The following is a 23,581-nucleotide window of genomic DNA, read 5'->3' on the forward strand; positions in this document are numbered from 1 at the left end:
ATTTTTCACTAACAAACTTTTAACCCCCTTTTAAATGATAGGCTCAGAATGCATAAGAAGAAGCAACAATCAATTTAATAATGTTCTTTAAACGTGCAAGACAAGATTGATTGCAATAAAATAAGGGAAGAGAGAATTGCAAACTCAATTTATAATGGTTCGGCCACTTCTCGTGCCTACGTCCAGTCCTCAAGCAACCCACTTGAAATTTTTCACTATCTCTGTAAATCTTTTACAGACTTTGAACACACCTTGAGATCCCTCACCCTTGTGTTCAAGATTCTCCAAGAGACAACCAGTCTTTTGATTCTAATTCTCACAATCCAAGAGACAGTTAGTCTCTTGATTACAACTGAGTTTCTGAGATGAACAGAAAGATTTTTCTCTTTTAGAGTAGATGATACAAATAGAAAATCCTAGAGGAATTTCTCTTTTAGAGATGATAATATAAATTGAAGTTCCTAGATGAATTCTCAATAGATTTACAAGTGTTTGCCCAATAGTTGTTGAGAGAGCATTTGACAATTATGTTCTCTTAGAACATCTCTTTCTTGCTTTTCGAAGTCACACACACACATATATATAGGTCCATTGTGTCTTTTCAAAATGGTTTGAAAAGATGTGTCTTTTCAAAAAGTTTTTTTTTGTAATCACTAAGAGACTCTTTTAACAAAGATAGACTAAGACTTATCTTTCTTCTTAATCTTTGTTTTCTTGGTCTTGATTTAATCTTGACGTAATCTCTGTTTGCTTAACCTTGAATGTTTCTTGAAACAATCTTGTTTGACTATACTTTGGCATCATCAAAAACCTGTATTCATACATTCATTTAAATCATTGTTTGACTATAGGTTTGGAGCCCGCGATTGTGATGCTTGGTTCGATGTGGGTTTGGAGTAGAGGAACATGGTGGGCGAATTGGTTTCTAAGTTGATTCAATACTCGCCCAATCTTGCGAGAGTCCCATTATTGGTAATGGTGGAGGTGGCGCACTTCACGTGAGGATGGGGGGTGCTGGTGGTGGTGTGCGACGCAGTGATGGGTGGGTATAGCGTGGGTGCAATGTTCCTTCTCCTTCAGGTCGAGCCCCCACCTTCTCATCACCATGAGGAACTCCTCCATCCGTGGCCTCTCCATGGCAAGGCACTTCTTCAATATGTCATTGTGTCATTTTGGAAGTGAGTTTCAAATTTGAAACTTAATTAGTGTATTGTTTATTGATTTGGTAGGAGGAGTTGTTGATGTTAAGGTATTGATTCGGGGGTGGGTGGTTAGATTCATATTGAAACTAATTTGGGATGATCAGATTATTTTTTAAAATTATAATAAATAAAATGGCAACTATAAATCGTCACTTTTTTAAAACTATACATATGAGTGTTTTAATAATAAATACTAAATATAGTGAAGATTTTTAACCGTCATTATTTGCAACTTGAAACCACAATAATTTACAACTTAACGACATTGGTTGTAATTTGATGAAAATGATATAATTGTTACATTTTAAATAATTGAGCAACCAAATTGAACCTATAAATAATTGAATTGAGAAATCAAATTGAACCTTAAATTATAATTAAGATATTAAATGTATAATTAAGCCTATAAAATGTAAAGCAGAGTGTAAGATTAAAGAAGATGACCAATAAGAAAATATCTCTCAATTATTATTATTTTTATTTTTAAAATACTTATTCCAAAAATATTTTTCAAAATTAATTGTTGAGTAGTGAGGAATTGTTTTTTCTTAAATTGATTTTAAACCAAAAAGAATGAGAAGGGAATCAAATAAACTTTAACTATATGGTTTTATCTTTTTGGGCTCTTAGAATAAAGTTTCTTATGTTATTAATTAATTAGAAATTGTCTATTTTTAAAACAATTATTGTTAAATTTAATAAACTTACTACACATATCTATATGGGATTAAATAATAGTATAAAAAATACGTAATTATATAATAGTATGCAATTAAAGAGGACACACATTTCACTTACATAATATTTTTTGAAGATGCAAATGTTAGTGATCATTATTGTCACTCAACCGCCATCATCTCCATTGTTACTCCCATTGTCGTTGTGTCTGCACTATTCCACTCCCACCACCATCATTTTATTATTATTGTTGTTATCACCACCACTTATATTGTCATTGTCATTCCTTCCACTTCCACCTCCATTGTCAACACCACTATTTCACTCTCTCAATTGTTATTCTGTCTCATTGTCACCGCCAACGTCATTATTACTACCACCATCATTACCAATATTTCATAATAGTGAGATAAGATAAAATAATTGACTCATTATGTTTATCTCGTTTTGTAACGCTTTTTTAAAAATTAAAACAAAAAAATAAACAAAAACTCAATTAAAATTAAATTAAATTTTAAAAAAATTCAAAATTAAAAACGTGCAACCAGTCTGAATGAAACCTTAATTTAGTTACTTTCAAAACTAGTCATTCTTAACCTTAATGTCAATATATAGAAGTAGAACCCCTATGAGCTTAAGGAAAATGTGGTATGCTATTTTTTTGAAAGTGAAACAAAATGTAACACATTTTTTTATTATTAGCTCCATAAGAAGTAATAACTAATCTTTTGTTGAGGAATTATAAGTATATACAAAATGAGTATTTTTTTTTCAATATAATTTGTTTTATACCTAAAAATCAATCAAAATTTAAATTCTAAATCTCTTAATTAAAATATACAAATTATTATCATTTATATATATGAAAGATCGTTGATACCAAATGCAAGACATGAGACAAGAAGAAAAATCTAAAGAGGAATCATTTAAAATTGCGGTGCACAACTCTAGAAGTCTAACAGCATTTTTTAGGTCTCATTAATTTCAGTATCTTGACGATACTCGATTCAATTAAACCGATACTATAATCATAAAAATATTACTAGTACTAGGCTTTTCAGGTATATGGCAAAAAGTACAGCATTTTCAGCTTTAGACGAACAATATTACCCAACCGAATCACAATATTAACTCCAGCTGCAGAACAACACGTGAGATATTATTAGGTAAAAATAGCTAGTATTAATTTGTATATGCACTTATAAATTTTGTTGGTATGGCGAGATCGATTCGTTTGACTTATTCATTTGGCGTATTACAACAATTGTGCCTTTGTCACGACCGCTAGGAGCAATGATTTGCTTTAGTAAATTAAAATAAAGGGGCTTCTCAGTGTTTCATTACGTGAGAAATTATAGTTTATGTATTAAACTAAAAAATGATTTGTACTCTGTATTTGATTACAAAAGTTAATATACAGAATAAGTTTATTTACTTTCATATGATTATTAAAAGCTGCTGCAAAAAAATGATTATTAAAAGCTATACTGCTTAGCATAAGTTTTGATCGATAGGAATTGTAGTATTTTTTCTACTAACAATACATAGAAATTAATATAAGATCATCGTTAATTTAGATTATATATATATAGAAAATAATGTACCAATATTATATAGAGTTTTTATATCCAATCAGAAATTAATATATATATATATATATATATATATATATATATATATATATATTAATATATATATATATATATATATATATATATATATATATTAAATTTGTTAACTTTTATTATGTTAAAAGTTATTATTATGATTTAGAATAAATTACACAAACTCTTTTTGAAAGAAGTTTGTTATTATTACACGTTTTTTTTTACTTTACTTTACTTTAAACCCGGATGTAATATAAGAAGAAACCTCGTAAAAGTTCTTGTAATTTATTCTATAATTTATGATTAATTGTTAGTATATATAACTTAAATATTAAATTCAATTAAATCATATTTTAAATATTGAATTGATGTGATTTACTTTCTTAATAGTTTTATTAGTTCAATGCAATTTATATACCTTAAATATTAAATTCAATGATCATATCATATTATATTTTAAATATTGAATTTATATGATTTACTTTTTTTTAGTAATATGATTTACTTTTCTTAAAGTTTCAATTAGTAACAATAATAACAACATAAGCTTTATGTGAAGTCTCTTTAAAAAAAAAGCTTTATCTGAAATGGGAACTCGAGGAAGGAGTCCATGCATGCATTCCATGCACATTAAAAAAAGTAGGATCTTATGTAGGATCACTCATTATGTGAAATAATTTATTTAGTGAAAAAAATTGTGTTTATTTATGTAAGATTTTATTACATTTATATGTAAAAAAATAAAAGAATTTATATTCAATTTCTTTTGTGTGTAAATTTGGCTTGAGCTAATAAGAGCCACGCATCAAAGGAATTAATTTTGTGAACCACCGTTCATCAAAGACCCAGAGAAAGAAAAGATGCACGTTAAATCACAACATGCCCAACATGGCAAGTAGTGGCATTTCCGTAATTTCAGCCAACAAGATAGGCCTTTTTCTTGTTGTTGGAATCAGTGAAGTGGAACTGAATTCGATGCATCTTCCGCTTTTTTACTAAATGGTTGCAAACTTTTTAGGTTTTTTTCATATGAAATTGATTTTAAATTATTATCAAGGATAAATTATAATAGGTGTTATCATTTTCGGGTCAGAAGTGGTAGTATTTATTATAATTTATTAATTTTTTTAATTGAAATCGTAAAAAATTTTATAATTTTATTTTAATATTTTTTTATGACCGTAAAATTGTATATATTTTTTTTATTTTTTGACTTTGATGTTATAAGTTAAATTTTTTTTCTTTTATATTTTAGGACTTTGAAGTCATAAATTTTTTTTTGTAAAGTTTTTTGTTTTAGGATTTTTTATTTACTTATATTTTCTTTTGTTTTGCTTTTAATTTTTTTAAAAATTGTAAATAATTTTAATTTTACTTATTATTAGTTTTATTTAATATTTTGTATATATTTTTATATGGTTTTATTTAATATATTACATATTTTTAAATATTTTTATATTTTTTAATATTGTTTTATTCAATATATTTAAAATTTAGAAAATTGGTTTAATAATGTTAATGAATTTGATTTAATTTTTAAATGAAATAAATAATACAAAATACTTAAATTTTAAAAAACTAAAATTTTAAAACAAATAATAAAATATATTTTCACTAATATTAATTTATAATGTATGAAATAATATTATTTAAGTCCATATTTTATGTCAACTTCTATGAAACAATGACAAACATTGAAAAGATCAATCAATACTCATATATATAATGAGATGGACAAACAAATTTTAAATAGATCTAAGAAATGCTCATTATGTATAAATGAAAGACATAATCGTAATAATTATTCATACATACGATTAATATAATTTCTACTTTTACTACTTTTATTATAAATTAATATTAATAACAAAATATAAAGTTATTTGTTTTAAAATTTTAGTTTTTTAAAATTTAAGTATATTTATTTCATTTACAAAACAAATCAAATTCAATAAGATTATTAAAAAAATTATCTACCTTTCAAATATACAACATATATTAAATAAAAAAAATACTAAAAAAATATATAAAATATTTTAAATAAAACAATATTAAAAAAATGTATAACATATTAAATAAAATCATATAAAAAATACATACAAAATATTAAATAAAAATACTAACAATTAAAATTAAAAATATTTATTTAATAATTAAATAAATAAATGAAATTATTTACAATTTTTTTAAAAAAATTGAAAGCAAAACAAAAAAAATACAAGTAAATAAAAAAAATCCTAAAACAAAATATTCACACATAAAGTAAAATAAAAGTATGACTTCAATGTCATAAAATATAAAAAAAATTAAACTTACGACTTTAAAGTTATAAAATTAAAAAATATATATATATCACTTTGAAATCATAAATAAATAAAAATTATACTAAAATCATAAAATATTTTACAACTTTAATTAAAAAAACTTAATAAATTATAACAAATATTATGATTTCTAATTCAAAAGGAATGATCCCTATTATAACTTACTTCATTTTACTAATAATTAAAAATCAATTCCCATATAAATAAAACTTAAAATATTTGCACTCATTTGATAAAAAAAAAAAAAAAAAAAGCCGCAGCCTTCCTTTCTTTTCCACCGCGCCGCCTGCTTTGAAGGACGCGAAACAGAAGTTTTGTTTGGTATGTGAAATGACAATATTATCCTTTGGTGATTAAGTCAAAGAAGGTAACTTGGATTCAAAGAAAATGAAATTAATTCACCTCCCACCTGCTACTGCTAGCGACCGAAATTGTATTTGGCTTCTTTATCCTCTTAACAATTATTGATGGTGCTATTACTTTGTCTCCAGTGGGTCAAAAAGCACACTCACTTTTTATTTTATTTTTTGGGTTATAACCTTAACATTCGAGGACAATCACACCAAGTCACATGCTTGGGGATGAAAATAATTATTATAGGGTAGTTAAGTAGATAAGCACTCATTAGCGGATCCTTCAAATAAAGTACATTAATTAATTTAATTTTAATACATGTGATAATTCTCTAATGTTAAATTTGATCATTCTCGTTGATGACTATGCAAGTATTTCTATATTTAAAAAATATTTTAACCCGTTAATAATTCTAATAATTTATTTTTTCAATCAGTTTTTAAAGAAATTAGATGTTTAAACAAATATTAAAGATATATTTAAGATTAAAAACATAAAAAATCCAATACTAATTAGTATTGGATCTTTTATGTTTTTAATATTAAATATATCTTTAATAATTTATTTCTCAACTGTTAGAAATATTTTATATATAATCTATAAAATATCTAATTATCTATAAATGTTGCAACAAGACTTAAGGTTTAAAGTAATATAATTTTCATGATTAATTAGTAATATTCTTAATAGTTGAAGAATTTAAATAACATAACTTTATCTAAAAATACCAATCCGGTATTTGTTCTCTTACCTTCATTAATATTTCTTCCTTAGACATAGTAATTTTCTATATAAATCACAAGACTTAAGTTTCAAGTGATATATTTTTATCATTTAATAAAAAAATATTAAGTTTATATAAATAAGGAATTAGATTAGTGATATTAATGATTGAAAGGTGTAATAAAGTTTTTTTTTTAAGTTTACTCTCATGCACTTTGTCATCCAATCATAAATTACTATTTGATTTATTTTAAGATAATTATTTTAAAAGTAAACAAATATACCATATATGATAGATTATGATTAAACGACTGTACAAAACTTTTTAGATAATCTTTTTTCTCTTAAAAAATCAAATGAACTTTGTTCAATATTATAAAAGGAATTAAATTCTTTAGGGGCCTATTAAACGGAACTTCTTATCATCGTTAAAATTCTTTTACACCATACTTTATTTTTTTAAAAAGTGAATTTGGGTGTTAGATTAGTTAAGCAACATGCATCTTATGATAAAGTAATGAGCAAAGAGGTATCAAGTCAAAAATAGATGACAAATAAATGTAAACGACAATAAAGGTAGATGAAAATAAAAGACAATAAAAATAAATATAATATAAATCAGGAATGTGGTAGAACCTCCTAGTTAGATTATATTATATTTTAGTATTAGAAAATAAAATATAATTAAAGAAAATACAATTATCAGAGCAAGCGAAGGGAAAGATCAAATTAGATGGATAGAGAACACTCCTCAAGTGGACATTATAAGTTACATCATTTCAGAAAAATATAAAATATGATGAATATCAAACATTTTTTTTTAAAAAAGAACTTTATAAGTTTTCTGGATATTAAGCCGAGTAATGAAGATCACTAACATCCCACACTCTTTGGATCTTACGAAGATCTTATTTTTCTCAAAGCACCAACCTAACCATAAAAGACTTCTGTTTTTTAAACAAACATCAATGGCACACCTTTGCAGACTTACAAATCCCAAGTTTTTGAAAGAAAAAGAGAAAAATTGTTTGGGTTCTAAATCATATTCGCATTTTCTAAATGAAATAACTAAGGCCCCTTGAGGGTACCTTCGAAAAACTTAGCCGGTCATAGTAAAGATTATACTTACAAATAAGAAGGAAAAGGAGGGAGACGGAGAAATCAGGAGAACACTGAATATTATTGATGACAATAATGTATTACAAGTTCTTTCTATTTCTCTCTGTGTGTTTGTGTGTGTCACAACTGAGCTCTAAGGCTCCTTATATAGAGAAATATGAAAGAAGAAAACAAAATATCCCTTCAGTCAAGAACAGTAAAATTATTATTCTTTTACTTTATCACAAGGTCCATTTTTACAAAAGCTAATTATGAAAAGACTTAAAGCTAAAGATTCAGCAAAAGCAAAGATTCCTATCTTAATTTGCAGCTATATTTTGGCAGGATGTGTTTGTATCTTGTCTTTTGAATAATCAATTTTTCGAAGACTTTGTAATGGTGACACTTTCATCTTCTTGGACATTTCTTGAAGATGAACAACAAATGTCTGATAAGTCTTCCATGGAAAGATCAGTGGAAGGAAATGGTGGGGTTTGTTGCCCGTGGCAACCACTGGCTTCATATATCTCTTTATCTTTCTTTTCTTTTTGGAATAACTGTACCAATTTATTGTTATGTTCTACCGGAAAAGGTATGAAAAACTTCCCATGTATGCCGATAGAAAGAGTTTTGTGTCATATGTTTCTCTTATTAGGTCAAAATCTCTTTTATCAGATTATGAGAAAAACCATTGATACCCGTGTGTTTGTGCTCTCATAAGGTTGTATTGGTATTGTATGTTGCCTTGCACATCCTAGTTCTCATATTCATCATTAAACAAACAGGGAAAGTCCCTGTGGTGTTCTGGCAAAAGTTTCATAACACGAGAGGGGTAATTTTGTGGGGTAAAATTGCTTGGACAGGTTACAATTTTGATGCAAATATAGTCCACCAATTCAACCTGTATCAGGTTTATGGTTTCATTTATAGAGGGATTAAACCCCTCAAATCTGCCCGAGGGAGGAATCAAAATTGATTCTAGACAGCCATAGTCCAAAAGACTTTTAGTGGTGATTGCCAAGTCTTCAAATTCGAATGACTTGAACTGGTCTAGATCTAATCTGCCTTTTCTAAAAAGAAATTTTATTTTACAAGGAAAATCAATTTTATCCTCGCAAAATGGAGTTTTATTGGTACACACAAATTTCTGGTTAAAGTAGGCATGAACACCTATGTAGAGGCCAGGAATCTGGGTTTGGCTAGTGTGAACCTTAAACAATATTATTTGTATTTTTTTTAAGTTATCAAGGTTCAAATTGTTTGTTGGTCCGGGGACATTTGGGCTGATAGAGTCTGTGTAAGTTTTGAAAGTGGTCTTGGCTTGGTCAGTATTTATGATTATAGTCGTGGATTTTGGTTTGAGGGCTTTCTTTATTTTATTGATATCAGTGGTATTTAATTCAAGAGCTTTTTATGCTTCTTCTCTTGAATAAAATCCTTTATTGATTGAGCTTTGAATATCCTCATTTGCTAAACAAATGTCTTTGAAGTTGGTATAAACACCATTATGGGGTCATGGTAATAGGATAAAAGTTGTATAACCTTTCCCAAAAGGAGAGAATTTTGTGAGGAAAGGAACTCCTTGATTATATGCTATGTAAAAATTGTATAGAATACAAATTATGCCCTTTTTAACGAAACAAATGAATTGCTGATTATTGTTGGTATATTTTGAAATATTCCAAATATTGTCAATAAGACAATTGAATTTATCATTGATAAATTCTCTACCAAGATAGTGAAACTCATTTGTAAGTACTGATAATTCTTGATTGTTGAACTTCATTTTATGTTTTATATTCTGATAAGAGACCTTAGAAGGCTTCATTTTGTCGGATCCTTGCAAAACGAGAAAGAATATCAGCAACAACATTATTAACTCCTTTTATATGTTTAAAATTTATTTTTATTCCGTTATGATAACCCTATTCTTGGAATAAAAGCTATCTTTTGTGAGGTTTTTTTATCAGTATTTATCTGTTGACTACCATAAGCTACTATTGCTTCACAATCAATTCTTATGGTGATTTCGCTTTTATTAATCAGGAAGAGTTTAAATGCTTCTAGAGTTTTTATCACAGCATTGACTTCATAATCCGTAGAAGTACGGTGGTTTCGTGTGGTAATTTCCTGAGGCATACCTACAAATCTCTTCATCATGAATTTTTTCATATTTATTTTTCTTTTTCTTTAGGATGGTTCCACATGCAAGCTCGCAACCATCACATTCTATGACTAGATAATCAGAATCTAGTGAAAGTGATAAATACGGCAAATTATTAACCATTTCTTTTATTTTTTGAACTAGTTTTATATCCTTTGTATTGAATTTCCTTTGTTCAGCTAAAGAGGTTTTATTGTAAAGAGAAGTTGTATATTTCCCCAAATTTTTATTAAAATTTCATGCATAATTAAGTAAGCCTAAGAAGACTCTTAGGGTTTTTATATCTTGCATTTTGTTTGAAAAACCAAGATTTTGTTAGGAAATATGAGGCCGAAGCCTTATTTTTTCCATTCCCTATTTCTGTTCCTAGGAACAAAATATGGGTTTTGCAAATTTTCATTTTTGACTTAAAAATAATTAAGCCAAAATTTTCAAATAAATGAAGAACTTGTTTCAGATGCAAATAATGCTCTTCCTTCGTTTTTTTGAAAAACCAAGCACATCTTTAATATATGTACATGTGAATTCTTTATAATTTCCAAAAATATTATCTATTTTTCTTTGGAAAATTTGTGGCACATGACATTACCTTCCATTCAAATAATCATTATGAACAAGACCATTTTACTAAGTCAGGATGCATTTTTATCCTAATTTTAAATCAAATTTTAAAAATCATTTGATCTTTTGTATCCTATTTATTAACACATCTTTAGAAGAAATAGTATAACCATCTATGTGAGTGTTATCATTAAGCCTTTTATAATTATAGACCATCCTAGTATTTCCTCTTTTTTATTTTGAGTGTTTATTAACAATAAAAGTTGGACTCTTACATCTGCTTTGTTTATAAAAATCTTTTTCAAAAATATCATAATTTGTAGATAATTATATAATGAAATTTCTAGTTTGTGTATCATTAGTTATTAGGTCTCCCAACATAATTCTAATTTTAATTATTATATTACTTTCATATGCAAAAGTATTATATCTCAGTATAATTGTCTTTTTTTTTTAAATAAGAAAAATTTTATAAATTTTTTAGATATTAGACCGAATAAGGAAGATGACTAACAACCCACACTCTGCCATCCTCTTTATCGTAAGATGCATGTTGCATATCTACATATGATTTATATGAAGAAATTCTTTTAAAAACAATTATTTATGTGTAGAAATTAGTATATTCCAAACTTCGCCCGGGTCAACCAAATAAGCGATAACAAAACTCATTCCAAACATTAAACCCCATCTCAATAGAATTTACTGCAAGGAACGAAATATTATTAAATAAAAGTACACTAGAAATTTGTAATTTCACTGAAATAAAAACTAATAATCATTACAGAAGATTTAGTCACGCAACTAATGATTAATATTTGATCACACATTGGCCCTGTTAATCATTAGAGTGGTTTTATGCTTCTACTTTGGTATGTATAGCAAACCAAATCTTTTCAAATTCTAGTTTTGCTGCCATGGTCTTTCTCTGTTTTTCTAGGGTGGAATGTGGAGATAACAAATTGGAAATGGCAACGAATTTAGCGTATAAGTAAAAAAAGAATAAAAAACGGAACTGTGTAAAATTGCCAATGGGATTGGTGAGGGGGGAAAATATTGACAAGGTATTCAATTTGAATTTTCTGGTGATTTTTTGTTAACAAATTATCCTTCAAGTGTTATCAGATGTTGTTGTTGCAACTTACAACTTATTGTCTTATTAAAAAAAAAACTTACAACGCATTTGGATTTTAAAATATTGAAACAAATTTGCTTCTTCCTAAATTTTCTTAAGAATGTACAATTAAAAAAAGAGTTTAATATTTATACACAGTCATTTAATAAAAATTACTATTAATATAACTTTTAAATTAGATATCATAAAAGTAAAAAAAAAAAACACTTATGATATATGATTGATTAAAATTGAATTACGATATAACTCTATTGTATATTATCAATGCATATGGATAGTCTATTTTTTATGTAAAAAAGAAAGCAAGACAAATCAGCCAGCTAAAATGAAAAGGCAGGAAAGCTAAAAAGAGAGATGAAAAAAATATTTAGCACTCAAACTGCTTCTGAGTTAATGGATCATATCATATTTGTGCTTTGTCTTTTCATTGATGCTTATAGCTTCTTCTTTTTTTCTTTTTCAAATCCCTTTATTTTAGTGGTCGGAAACTGGATCCAAAATGTAATTGACGTACTCATATCTATGGAACGTGAACGCATGTGTAGATAAGTTTTTTCTTCCTCTTCTTTTTTTTAACATTAGCCCACTTACTTAGCATGATATTGGCTGCTCCAGCAAAAATTCCAACACATATAACACTTTCCTTTTCCTAGTTTTACTACTATGTCACACTAGTTTTTGGATCTGTGCAACGCACGGTTTCTTTTTTTTTTATATAAATATTATATAAGAATTATCATGAATATAGATATTTCATAAAAGAAAATAATGTCATGATATCTTGTAAAATAAATAAGTTGGGCAAGACACCAAATTTATTAAATTAAAGAAACAAATAAAATTTATCCAAAAATTATCTAATAGATGGACAACAAATCAAAAAATAAAATTCAAGTTTAGTATTTATTTGTTATATTCATGAAGATATTTATCTATAATACATGACATATGTCTAATGTCTTCCTGAAATCGATTAACTTTCAAAATCTGTTTTAAAGGGATGCACATATCCTTAACCCATACATTTTCCTGTATAAAAAAATATAATAAAATTTTCTTAAGAGATCAGAAATACAAATTTAAGACAACCTCTTCGTTAAATTAATTGGAAAAGAAATGTCTAAAAACATATAAGAGAAGAGTATCAAAAGAAATGTTTAATTATAGGTATGTATTATAATTATGGACGTGATTCTAAATAAATTGTTTATTTCCGTGAATTAAGTAAAAATTTCCTACTTGTTTTCATGAAGAAAGAAAAATCATTATGTGTTTTATTTTATAGATAATTATATTAAATTATTACAACAATAATTAAAATATAAAAAATATAATATATAATATTTTCTTTTTAGAATTTTAAATTTTAAGATGATATAAAAAATTAGATAATAGAGAGGTTAATAATATTTGCTTTAAGGTGATTTAAATAAGAAATAAATAGTTATTTTCCTAAATTTAATTTTTTTACTCTAATTTTTCATAGAGAAGTAAATAATCATAATTTCATTGATTTAAAATAATTTTTATTATGTAATTAAATTTATATTAATTAGATTGAAGAAATTTTAATTTTAATAAAAATATCTTTAGTAGAAAAATTTATCCCCATGAATTGAGTATAATTTCTCTTATTTGTCTTCATTGAAATAGTGTATCCCCATGTTCTATATTTATATATTTTATATTTTAAGAAAAGTCTAAATTTTACTTCATATATTCGTTAAATTATTCATCTCCATTCTGAATAATGCAAATAGTTAATAAATGATTATGAAGTAAAATTGCATTTTCTTGCTTCATATTTCATATTTCAAGAAAATTATAAATTTCACTTCATATTTTATATATAACAATTTATATCTTAGTAAATATATAATTTAAATATAATTTTATTTTTTCTAACTGATAAAAAATATATAATTTCTATCATTACTAAAAAAATGTTTCATCCCATAAATTAAATATAATTTTTCTTACCTGATTTTTAAAAAATAATCTTCATATTTTATATTTTAAATATAATTTATATTTTTCTGACTAATAAAAAAATGTATAACTTTTATCTTTAGTAACAAAAATTCATCCCTGTAAATTAAGTAAATATTTTTAAATATATAATTTTTATCTTTACTAAAAAAAAGTTTCTACCCATAATAGATTTCTTACTTACTTTAAAAAAAATTATCTTCACATTTTATATTTTAAACATGATTTCTATTTTTTATGATTAATAACTAAAATATATAATTTCTATATTTAGTAAAAAATAATTCTCCCCATAAATTAAGTGTAGATTTTGTTATTTGTTTTAAAAAATCATCATATTTTATAAATTTTATTTTTAATAAAAGTTTCCTCCCATAAATTAAGTAATTGTTTTTAGGAAAAAAAGTTTCTCCCTACAAATTAAGTATATGTTTTCTTACTTTCTTTTAAAAAATTTATTTTTGTATTTTATATATAATTTATTACTTGCTTTAAAAAAATATTTTTCATATATTTAAATACAAATTTTTATCTTTATTAAAAAACATCCTTCCCATAAATTAAGTATAAATTTTCTTGCTTGTTTTTAAATTTTTTTATATTTTATATTTAATTTTTATCTTTAGTAAAATAGTTACTCTCCTTAAATTAAGTATAAACTTTTTTGCTTTAAAAAAATTATTTTTTAGATAGTATCCAAATTCGATCTTTGACGAAAAATAATTCTTAGTCAGGCTCTATTTATCTTTCTATCAAAATTCCAGATTAATCAAGATCTCTTTCCCACGATGAATAGGAGAATTAAGTAAATAAAATTATCTTTGTATTTTATATTTAATTTCTATTTTTAGTAAAAAAAATGTTACTCCCCTAAAATTAGATATATATTTTTTTACTTGCTTTAAAAAAGTTATCTTCACATTTTATATTTTATATAATTTCTCTTTAGTAAAAAAGTTTTTGCATAGGTATACATTTTCTTACTTAGCTTTTAAAAAACCACCTTCATATTTTATATTTTGTATTTAATTTATATTTTTAATAAAAAAAGTTCCTCCCCTTAAATTAAGTAAATATTTTTTCACTTGCCTTAAAAAATCATTTTTATATTTTATATTTTAATATACAATTTCTATCTTTAACTAAAAAATTCATTCCCATAAATTAAGTATAAATTGTCTTACTTATCTTTAAAAAATCATTTTCATATTTATATTTTAATATATAATTTCTATTTTTAGTAAAAAAGTTCCTCCTCTAAAATTAAGTATAAGTTTTTTACTTGCTTTAAAAAAATCTTATTTTATATTTTATATGTTATTTCTATCTTTAGAAAAAAACTTACTCCCACAACTTAAATATAGATTTTGTTTACAATTAATTTACAGTGAGAAGAAGAGGGAAGAAAACCCCCACCCCCTAATAACATAAGTCTTTGCAATTTGCATGCTCTTCATATATCATCTCTTTAAAAAGAACAAAATGAACATCAATTCCACAAAATGAAAATGTGCCTAAGAAAGAGGAGAGAAAGATGAAATAAAAATGGTATATGAAAAAAGGAGATCTTTTGGAGTCGAAGGTGATGGGCTAAAGATTGGAGAAAAAGTGGTTGCAGGGCTTGTAGTTTCCGTTGGCAACCTCGACGGTAAGGGTGGAGATGTTTCTTGAGAGGATTGTGGTTTGTGCTATATAAATCATCTTCGGTGTCTTTTTTTGTCTGTAACAGAAATTAAATTTAATTATAATTTTCTATTAAAGCTTAATTTTCAAATGAAATATTTGAATTTATTATATAAAACTTAGTACCCATTGCCCAGAGGCTCTTCGCTATGCGAAGGTATGGGGGAGGGATATTGTACGCAGCCTTACCCTTGCATATGCAAGGAGGCTATTTCCGGATTCGAACCCTTGACCAACAAGTCACCAAGGCACAACTTTAGCGCTGCATCAGGGCTCGCCCTCAAGTGTAATTAAATTTAATTTAATAAATTTGGAATGGAGTTAGTATAAATCGAATACTTACTAAAAATAATAACAATAAATTGAAAATAATTTCATAATAATAATTTAAATGTTAATGTAGTTTCAAGTAAATTGTTCAACACTGTAATTTGAGTGTGTATTTCCTTGATTTCATGAAAAGATGTTCATGTCCATATGTTATATTTTATATATAATAAATTTATATATACTTAAAAAAATTATAAGATAAATTTGAAAATTACCCAGGTAAAAATAGTAATTTATTATTAAAATATTTGGTTAAGAAAATAATAAATAATAAAAGAATAATAAGAAATCTAGAAATAGAAGAAAGGAAAGTATGAGTTAAAATGACTATCAAGAAAGAAAGAAATGAAGAAAAAAAAATCTTATTAAGTGTGATGTGAAGAATGAAAAAAAGAACAAATTACAAAAGTGTAAAATAAATTTGATTTTTTTAGTAAGACACGTACAATCTCACCACTTAGAATGATTACTCCGTTATCTGACCAATAACCATGATGGATAGATCCGTTTTTTTCTTTAAAAAAATAAGACTTTGAAAATCACATATTGAGAGTTCTTAATAATAAGTTTACAAAACTTTGTTACGTAACTTAAACTTGGTCTGTTTTTCAATCTGTTCATATCTTATAGGTAAGGTAATATCAAATAATGATAATGTAACTTTACTATAAATATGAAAGTTACATTTTGAATCCTTTCATAACTTTTACTATTTTTAAAATTCCTAATTATTAATCGTTCTAATTATATAATTTGTGCTTTTCTTTTATTTATATCAGTCAAACTGAAACCACTGGTAAGCATAAAACATTTTCATTGTTTAATCCGATATCAAAATTTTGTTTTTAAACGAAAGACTAAGTTTAAGTTCTTCATTTTAAGGTCATGCATAATATATATAACCTTGTATTAATAATTGAGCTCATTTTTTTTGGTTGAAAAAATAACAATCAATCAAATTATGATTTTGATTCTCAATGATTAAGTAGCATGTATTGTACTATATAAAGATTAATTAAAGACAGAATAACATTATTAGCCTAACTTCTGCTTCAATGTTATCTTTTTCGTACTTTTCTCCTTCTGAACTCTGCCTTTTGCCATATTTTTCTCGAACTAGTTTACTCTTTGGTTTCAATTTTACATCCGGTGAGAACTGGTAATTTGGATCTCTCATTCGTGCTTGTATGGTCTTGAAAAACTGAATATTTAGTTGTTTAGTCCCTCCTTGTCTAAGCTCTGCATACTCTAGTTCTGAAACAACATTTTCTTATGCTCCAATTACAATATCCAAGTCACTCATAACCTACCACACATTGGTATACCTCCCATTTGGACCCTTCTTTAATTTCTTTAATGCATTCTCAACAACAATCTTCCTAGCTTGCTTTCCTGGTGTCACATTGGTATACCTCCCACACATTTATATATAAAACCAATCAAGCTAAAAATTAATAGTTACATTTCATCTAACATAATTTTATATCAAAGCATTTCCCACATTTTAATTATAAGGTTTCTTAAGAAAACTGTTCTAGAAATTTCTATTAAAAATCATGGCTGCATTACTTAGTTTTACACCATAGCTGCATTTCAGTTCTAAATCTTTCCGCGCTCGCGCTCCTGTGTTTTACTTGCACCAGGTTTAACATCGAATAGACCCCTTCCCATGATGTTATATATGCTTACTTCTATAAAAGAATATATAAAGTCTATACAAGATATAACATGCAGAAAATTATCGAATACCCATGCATTTATTTTTTACAATCTGTGTCTTAGTTGTAAACACAGGAAAAAAAAAAAAAGAATGATTGTGTTAAACATAGCATATATATCTTAGGCCTTAACAAACCTATAACCACATCAGAGTAACATTCGTTCAGCCTATTTCTATGATCTCCCTTTACAAAATTGAGACCATTTCTCACACTTTTAATTATAAGCTTGCTTAAAAAACCTCTTTTACAGCAGTTAGCAAGACTCGAATTGCATCTAGCAGGACTAGGTGGTGAAAGTTCAGGACCTGAAATTGCATGATAGGAACAAAAGATGAGTCAAATGATTCAGGAATAAGTTCAGCAACAGGTAGCAGAAACATGTATATATGCTTCATCATATATAATTATATATAAAGCTAAGAAGTATTTTAAGCAGCCTAAAATATAACTGATTCTATAAGAGAAAAATATATACAGAAGAATTTCTTGAACTCTTACCAATCAGATTTTGATCACCTTATGAAGAAAATCACAACTGCATAGCAAAAAGAATTATATTATCTCTCTATCAATCCCTTGCCTTCTTTATTCTTTTTATTAGAGATTCTATTGATGCTTGGATTCTACTTCCTTCTGTTTGCATCACTGCTTGAGATGCCTCACGTAGATGCTGAATCCCACGACCCAAACTGGCAATGGAGGGGGCTGCAGGGAGAGACTCAACAGCACACTCAATCCCATCACCATAAAAAAGCAAGCCTGAACAAGTTCCAATACTGCCGGCAAATGTAGCCCAAGGCAAGAACCCAACATGCTGCACCTTTCGCTTCCTCATTATTTCATAGAAAGCTGTTCTCATGACTGAAATACTGTTTTTTTGGGCAGAGGCTATAACACTGTGAGCAACTCCTCGAATCTTTTCGGTAGATACTGCTGCCTTCATGATGCCAGACGTTTTTGCTCCTGAAGTTGCAATCCCTGGAGCCACAACTTTAGAAGGGCCAAAGGCAAAAGCCAGCACTTTCTGCATCTGGCTGAGACCGATTTTGAGTGAAGTTGGAATTTTGAAAGTGACAACCTTCACCAGTGTTGACGCAGGGACTACTTTGGTCAGCGATGAAGCTCCCAAAACTGCTGTTGCTCCGGCACCTACTGCCACCATAGATTTATCTGTTAATAGCCGCTTCTTCTCATTATGATTCAACATAACCCCTTTACCTTCAGAATTTGTGATTAGTTCTCCAATCAGCTCTTTGACTTCAACAGGGAGAGGAGTATCCCAATGTTTCCTAAGACCAGCCAAGGCACTAGCGTCAACCACCACCACAATGGTCTTAAACTTAACAGCCTGGCTCCGGATAGCCTGTGCGAAGAGCGCGTGTGACTTGTCATCAATGGGAAGATCCGAGAACTCAATCTTATCCGACTTTGCAGCACCTTTCCCGTTAACAGGCCTCAACCCCTTATTATTCAGAGCAATTCTAAGCCCCTCAACAGCAATCCGGAAAGTATAGACCTCAGAAACGGTACTTTTATCAAGAACCTCCCCTCTATTCACATCCAACAACATCTTCTGCACATGTGCCAGTGCCTTCCCGAGTGACGGAAGATCACCAAATATACTATACAAATCCTCAAGCAAAGGATAAATAGACCTGGCAAAACCCGGGGTCTCGTAACTACTTGAAGGCCGAATTTCCTCAATACTACCCCTCTCCAAAACAGAACTACTAAGCAAAAGTGGACCCGAATTCCACGACAAAGCCTTAGCCAACATCATCCTAAGTTCCTTATCAAGAGAAAACCTTTTCAAAGCCGAAGGAGCCCAAGAAGCAGCATGCTGCTGAGGAACCAAACAATTAACAAGACTTCGAAAATGGCTACCACTGTCAACAACTCCACCACCATTATTGCAATCACTATCACTATTATTATTACTATTATTGCCCCAACAAGAGGGAGAGGGAGAGGGAGACTCTATAACAAAAAACGACGATCCAACATCCTCAGCAGCCCTCTTAGCCGCCAACAAGGGACCATGAAAACTGGTCCCGAAAATCTCCCTCAGCACGAAGTTCCCTGCAACAGTCTCGTACTTGTCCGTACCAATTGTATCAACAAGGCAACGTTTGAGTACCCCGAAAGATGAGGTCGGTAACGGAACGAAGTGTTGTTGTTCTTCTTCTTCGGACTGAAGCTGAGAGAAGGGGGAAACAGCGGCGGCAGCGGCGGCGGCGGCTTGCACCAAAACGGCGTCGGGTTTGATCTCCCTGATGAGACACGTGGCGTCGGAGGCTGATCGCTCCGATAAGTTGAGGACGGAGAGGATGTAAATTAGGGTTTGGGTTTGGGGATCGCGCACCGCGAACACGAATTGCTTCGTGTCTTCGGGGACGCTCAGTTTCTTCACCAGTTGTTTCGAATCTCTCAGCTCGTCCACTCTGAATGGCCACACGTTTAGCAGATTCCGCAACCACATTTTCAGAGAAAAAACCAAAAATGAATGAATTTGGAACGAAGAAGAAAAAGGTGGATTTGATTCTGTGTGTGTTGTAGGGTGCTTCTGCTTCTCTCGGTAGCGCGCCAATGAAGGTATCAATTGTGAAGGTGCGGGTTTGACCCGTGGAATCCACCGGTTGCCCGTAAGGCTGCTTAATTCATGGTTTGAGAATCCCGCCAAATACCTTAAGAATCTTACTTAATTCGGATTCTTTCATGATTGACTTGTGATATTTTGAGCATCTAAATTACAAGTATGACTTTCAAATCGGCATTTAGTATTGGCTCATGGGTGCTTAACAAATATCAAACTAGGCTTCTTGGTGATAATGTGTAAGCCTTGATATGTACTAAAAATTGGTTACTAGGATTTGATGAGCAAGGTAAATAATGTGTAATAATTGTTGTCTTTTAATCACTTGAGTTTATTCTAATATTTATTATTGTTTTGAGTTTTAAGAAAAGAATATGAAGATGTGGAGATGAAGAATGCTCAAGCTACTTCAAATATGAAATCATTTGTTGTTGGAGATGTTTAAGTTTCATATTTTAGATTTATTGCTTGAATTTTCTTTTGTTAAGACATTATTTATTGATGTAATTGATTAATTGTTGATATTTTATTTACATTTGTATTGAACTTAATTTGATTGCGTTGCATTTTTATTGAAATTAAAATTCTTTTAAAACTAGGCTCGCGGATCGGCCCGTTTGACCCGCGGGGTCCGCGGGTGGGGGAAGACCAATTTATTAGGTCCGTATAAGAATGCGGGACGGGCTGGCCGGGTCTGCTGCCAATGCGGGCGGACCGACCCACTTACCCACCCCTACTCACACAACTTGAAACGCACCGTTTCGCCCATTACCTAAAAACCTAATAATAGTAATCTAGTACAATATATATATATATATATATATATATATATATATATATATATATATATATATATCCAAATTGTCAAGGGATACTGGGTAAGTAAACTTCTTTGTGTGTAGTGCACAAAAATTAATAACTTTTAAATTGATCTTATTCCATAATATTATGGTACATCCTTCACACGTTATCACCACCTCTTTTTAATTATATTGTCACTAAGGGTCGTCATCCCCACCTTGGACTGTAGCACCACATATCTCCTCTGCGTGGCACCACTTCCACCACGACACAAATTTGAGCACGCCATCAACCTTGATGCCACCAGATTTGTGCTCGTGTTGTCACCTTCAACCTCGTCAATGATGCGCGACCCAACCAGGTCCTACATGCGCGACCATCTCCGACCCTATACCACATCATTCGTGTGCACGCTCCAACACCCTCGCGCGCTACACCGCCACACGAGACTCCACCTCTTCTTTGACTGTGACTCCTTTCGTTAGATTTGAAACCTGGCAATGAAAGAAGCCCTAGATCTAAATCTTATGTTACGATATTGAATGACACTGGCGTCGGGATCAATGAAGACGATGGCAATGAAAATTGGCCCTCTTTTTTGTATTCGATGAAAAAAGTATGGTGTCTTGATTTCTAAACTAAAATTATGATTTGGGGAAGAAGAGGGAAAAGGGAGTGGCGGAGGAGGATTATGGATAACAACGATGTTTTTGGTGGCGGTGGGTAGTAACTAGATGGCAGTGACAATGGAGGAGTTGTTTAAATTGTGGTGCAAAGGATGCATCACTGCCAGAAAATTGACTCTGGTGGCGGGTGGCAGAGTAATTGGAGAGAAAAAGAGAAATGATGATAAGACGTAGAGGATGCACCATAGTACTATGGAATAAGATGAATCTAATGACTATTATTTTTTATGCACCATACACAAGTTATATAACTTTTGCATTGTAGGTTGTGCCATCCAAATCATGTCAAAACAATTTACAATAACTCACATACATATTTAACGAATCGAGGTAAATCACCAAGTCCCCGTAGCATACTATAGTACTATCTTCACTTCAATGCAAAATCATTTCTTCCATTTTTTGTATTTTTAATATTTTTATCATGGTCCAAATCATGTCAAAATTATGTTGTTTATATTTTTTTATGCTCTCTTATGATTTTCATAATAAATTGGAATGAGAGACCTTTTGGGAAATTTTTCGATAAATGTGTGAATGAAGATAAAACACAATGAAAAGTCTCGTATTGGTTTGTGGGAATAATCATTCATTAATTCTAAAAGTAGTCATATATGATTGTTGAGGTCTTGGAAAGAGTTACTTACATAAGGTTTTGACGAACAAGAGTGTTGAGTGAAATGTCGTAGTTTGTGAGCTGAAAAATCGACAATCAATGATGTTACAAATGTCACGATGCTCCCAATCCATTGGATTAGAAATTAATCTTGCTCGTGGTGTGTAAATGCTACTGACCCAAAAGAATTTTGTACATGATAGGAATCAAACATGAGTTCTCTCGTTAAATAAATCATTCTCACTCATCTTATATCATTGCACTCATCCTTTGGGTTTAAAAAAATTAAGACTAAAATTATATTTGAATTTATTTATTGATATTTGGATGATTTAATTTAACAAAAATATTTAAAAATATCATTTTTTTAAATCGTGACCACCAAAAATTAAACTAATAAAATCATGATCATTGAAAATAAAAATAAAAAATTAATAGTCAAATGTTACGTAAGATAAAGTATGCCAGTTAAAAGTTAACTTTTAAAATTTAATAGCCAAAGTTTTGAATTGGATGGTAAGACTAAATTTTTTAACTCTTAAAAATTGAGAAACTGAACGTGTCTAATTTTTAATTGAGAATCAAAATTGGGGATCAAGAAAAACAAGAGGACCCATATGAGTATAGGAGTTTGGAAGACAAGAGCCTGTCTTGCCTCTTCGGTATGATATTCTCTCCAATTAAAATCTGGACCATTGTATTCTCTTATTTATTTAATTTTTGTACGATAATTAATCAAATGGTTGTGATTTGACTAATGAAAAAGTAGGGATATTGTTGATTATTTACAGGATTTATAAATTGGATGAATTGAATTTAGTCAAGTTTGAGAAAAATGTAATTTTCTAAAATTTAAAACTGTGTCTGCTAAATATTTAGGCTTTTAGATGTAATTTTAATTATTATTACTATCATTAAATTTATATATTATTTGTTGTTTTGAAAAGTTAAATCTTTCAAGATTTATAAATCTAATTGTAACTGGACCTCTAATTAATGAAAGGTCAAGTGACAATCACAATTAATACTTGTTGTTAGTGTTTGTGGTACAATATTATCAACATGTGATACCTAAAAAATTTAGGTCCTTAAATAAATATTATCTACTTATCTTAAAATGAACTTTAGTGACCAAAGATAATATTTTTAGACTTTGGAGGGATGAAAAATAATAATAATTTTTTTACAGAGACTAAAATCAAAATTTCTTATTTTATAGTGACTTAGCATTCATAAATATTCAATACAATGATAAATAACTTCCATTAAAATTGTATTGCTAAATTTTAAATAAATTTTGATGCTACTATTTGTTT

General features: G+C 28.6%; 1 protein-coding gene across 2 annotated transcripts; it reads right to left on the bottom strand.

Moving 5' to 3' along the window:
* Nucleotides 1–17,561: 17,561 nt before the first annotated feature.
* Nucleotides 17,562–20,198, bottom strand: LOC114406638. 2 transcript variants are annotated; one of them, XM_028369399.1, is made up of 3 exons: nucleotides 18,068–20,198; nucleotides 17,770–17,874; nucleotides 17,562–17,735 (listed from the first exon to the last, which is right to left on the bottom strand). In XM_028369399.1, exon 1 carries the CDS (start codon nucleotides 20,046–20,048, stop codon nucleotides 18,138–18,140), a length of 1,911 nt encoding a protein of 636 aa, XP_028225200.1. In that variant the 5' UTR covers nucleotides 20,049–20,198; the 3' UTR covers nucleotides 17,562–17,735; nucleotides 17,770–17,874; nucleotides 18,068–18,137. The 2 variants fall into 2 exon arrangements, with proteins under 2 accessions (XP_028225200.1, XP_028225199.1); XM_028369398.1 differs by having other exon boundaries at nucleotides 17,562–17,874.
* Nucleotides 20,199–23,581: the final 3,383 nt, after the last annotated feature.

The sequence above is a fragment of the Glycine soja genome, chromosome 3 (assembly GCF_004193775.1).
Source record: "Glycine soja cultivar W05 chromosome 3, ASM419377v2, whole genome shotgun sequence".
NCBI classification, from domain to species: domain Eukaryota; kingdom Viridiplantae; phylum Streptophyta; class Magnoliopsida; order Fabales; family Fabaceae; genus Glycine; species Glycine soja.

Coding starts and splice junctions, on each gene's coding strand:
- LOC114406638 (XM_028369399.1), bottom strand. CDS start 20,048: ATGTGGTTGCGGAATCTGCTAAACGTGTGGCCATTCAGAGTGGACGAG.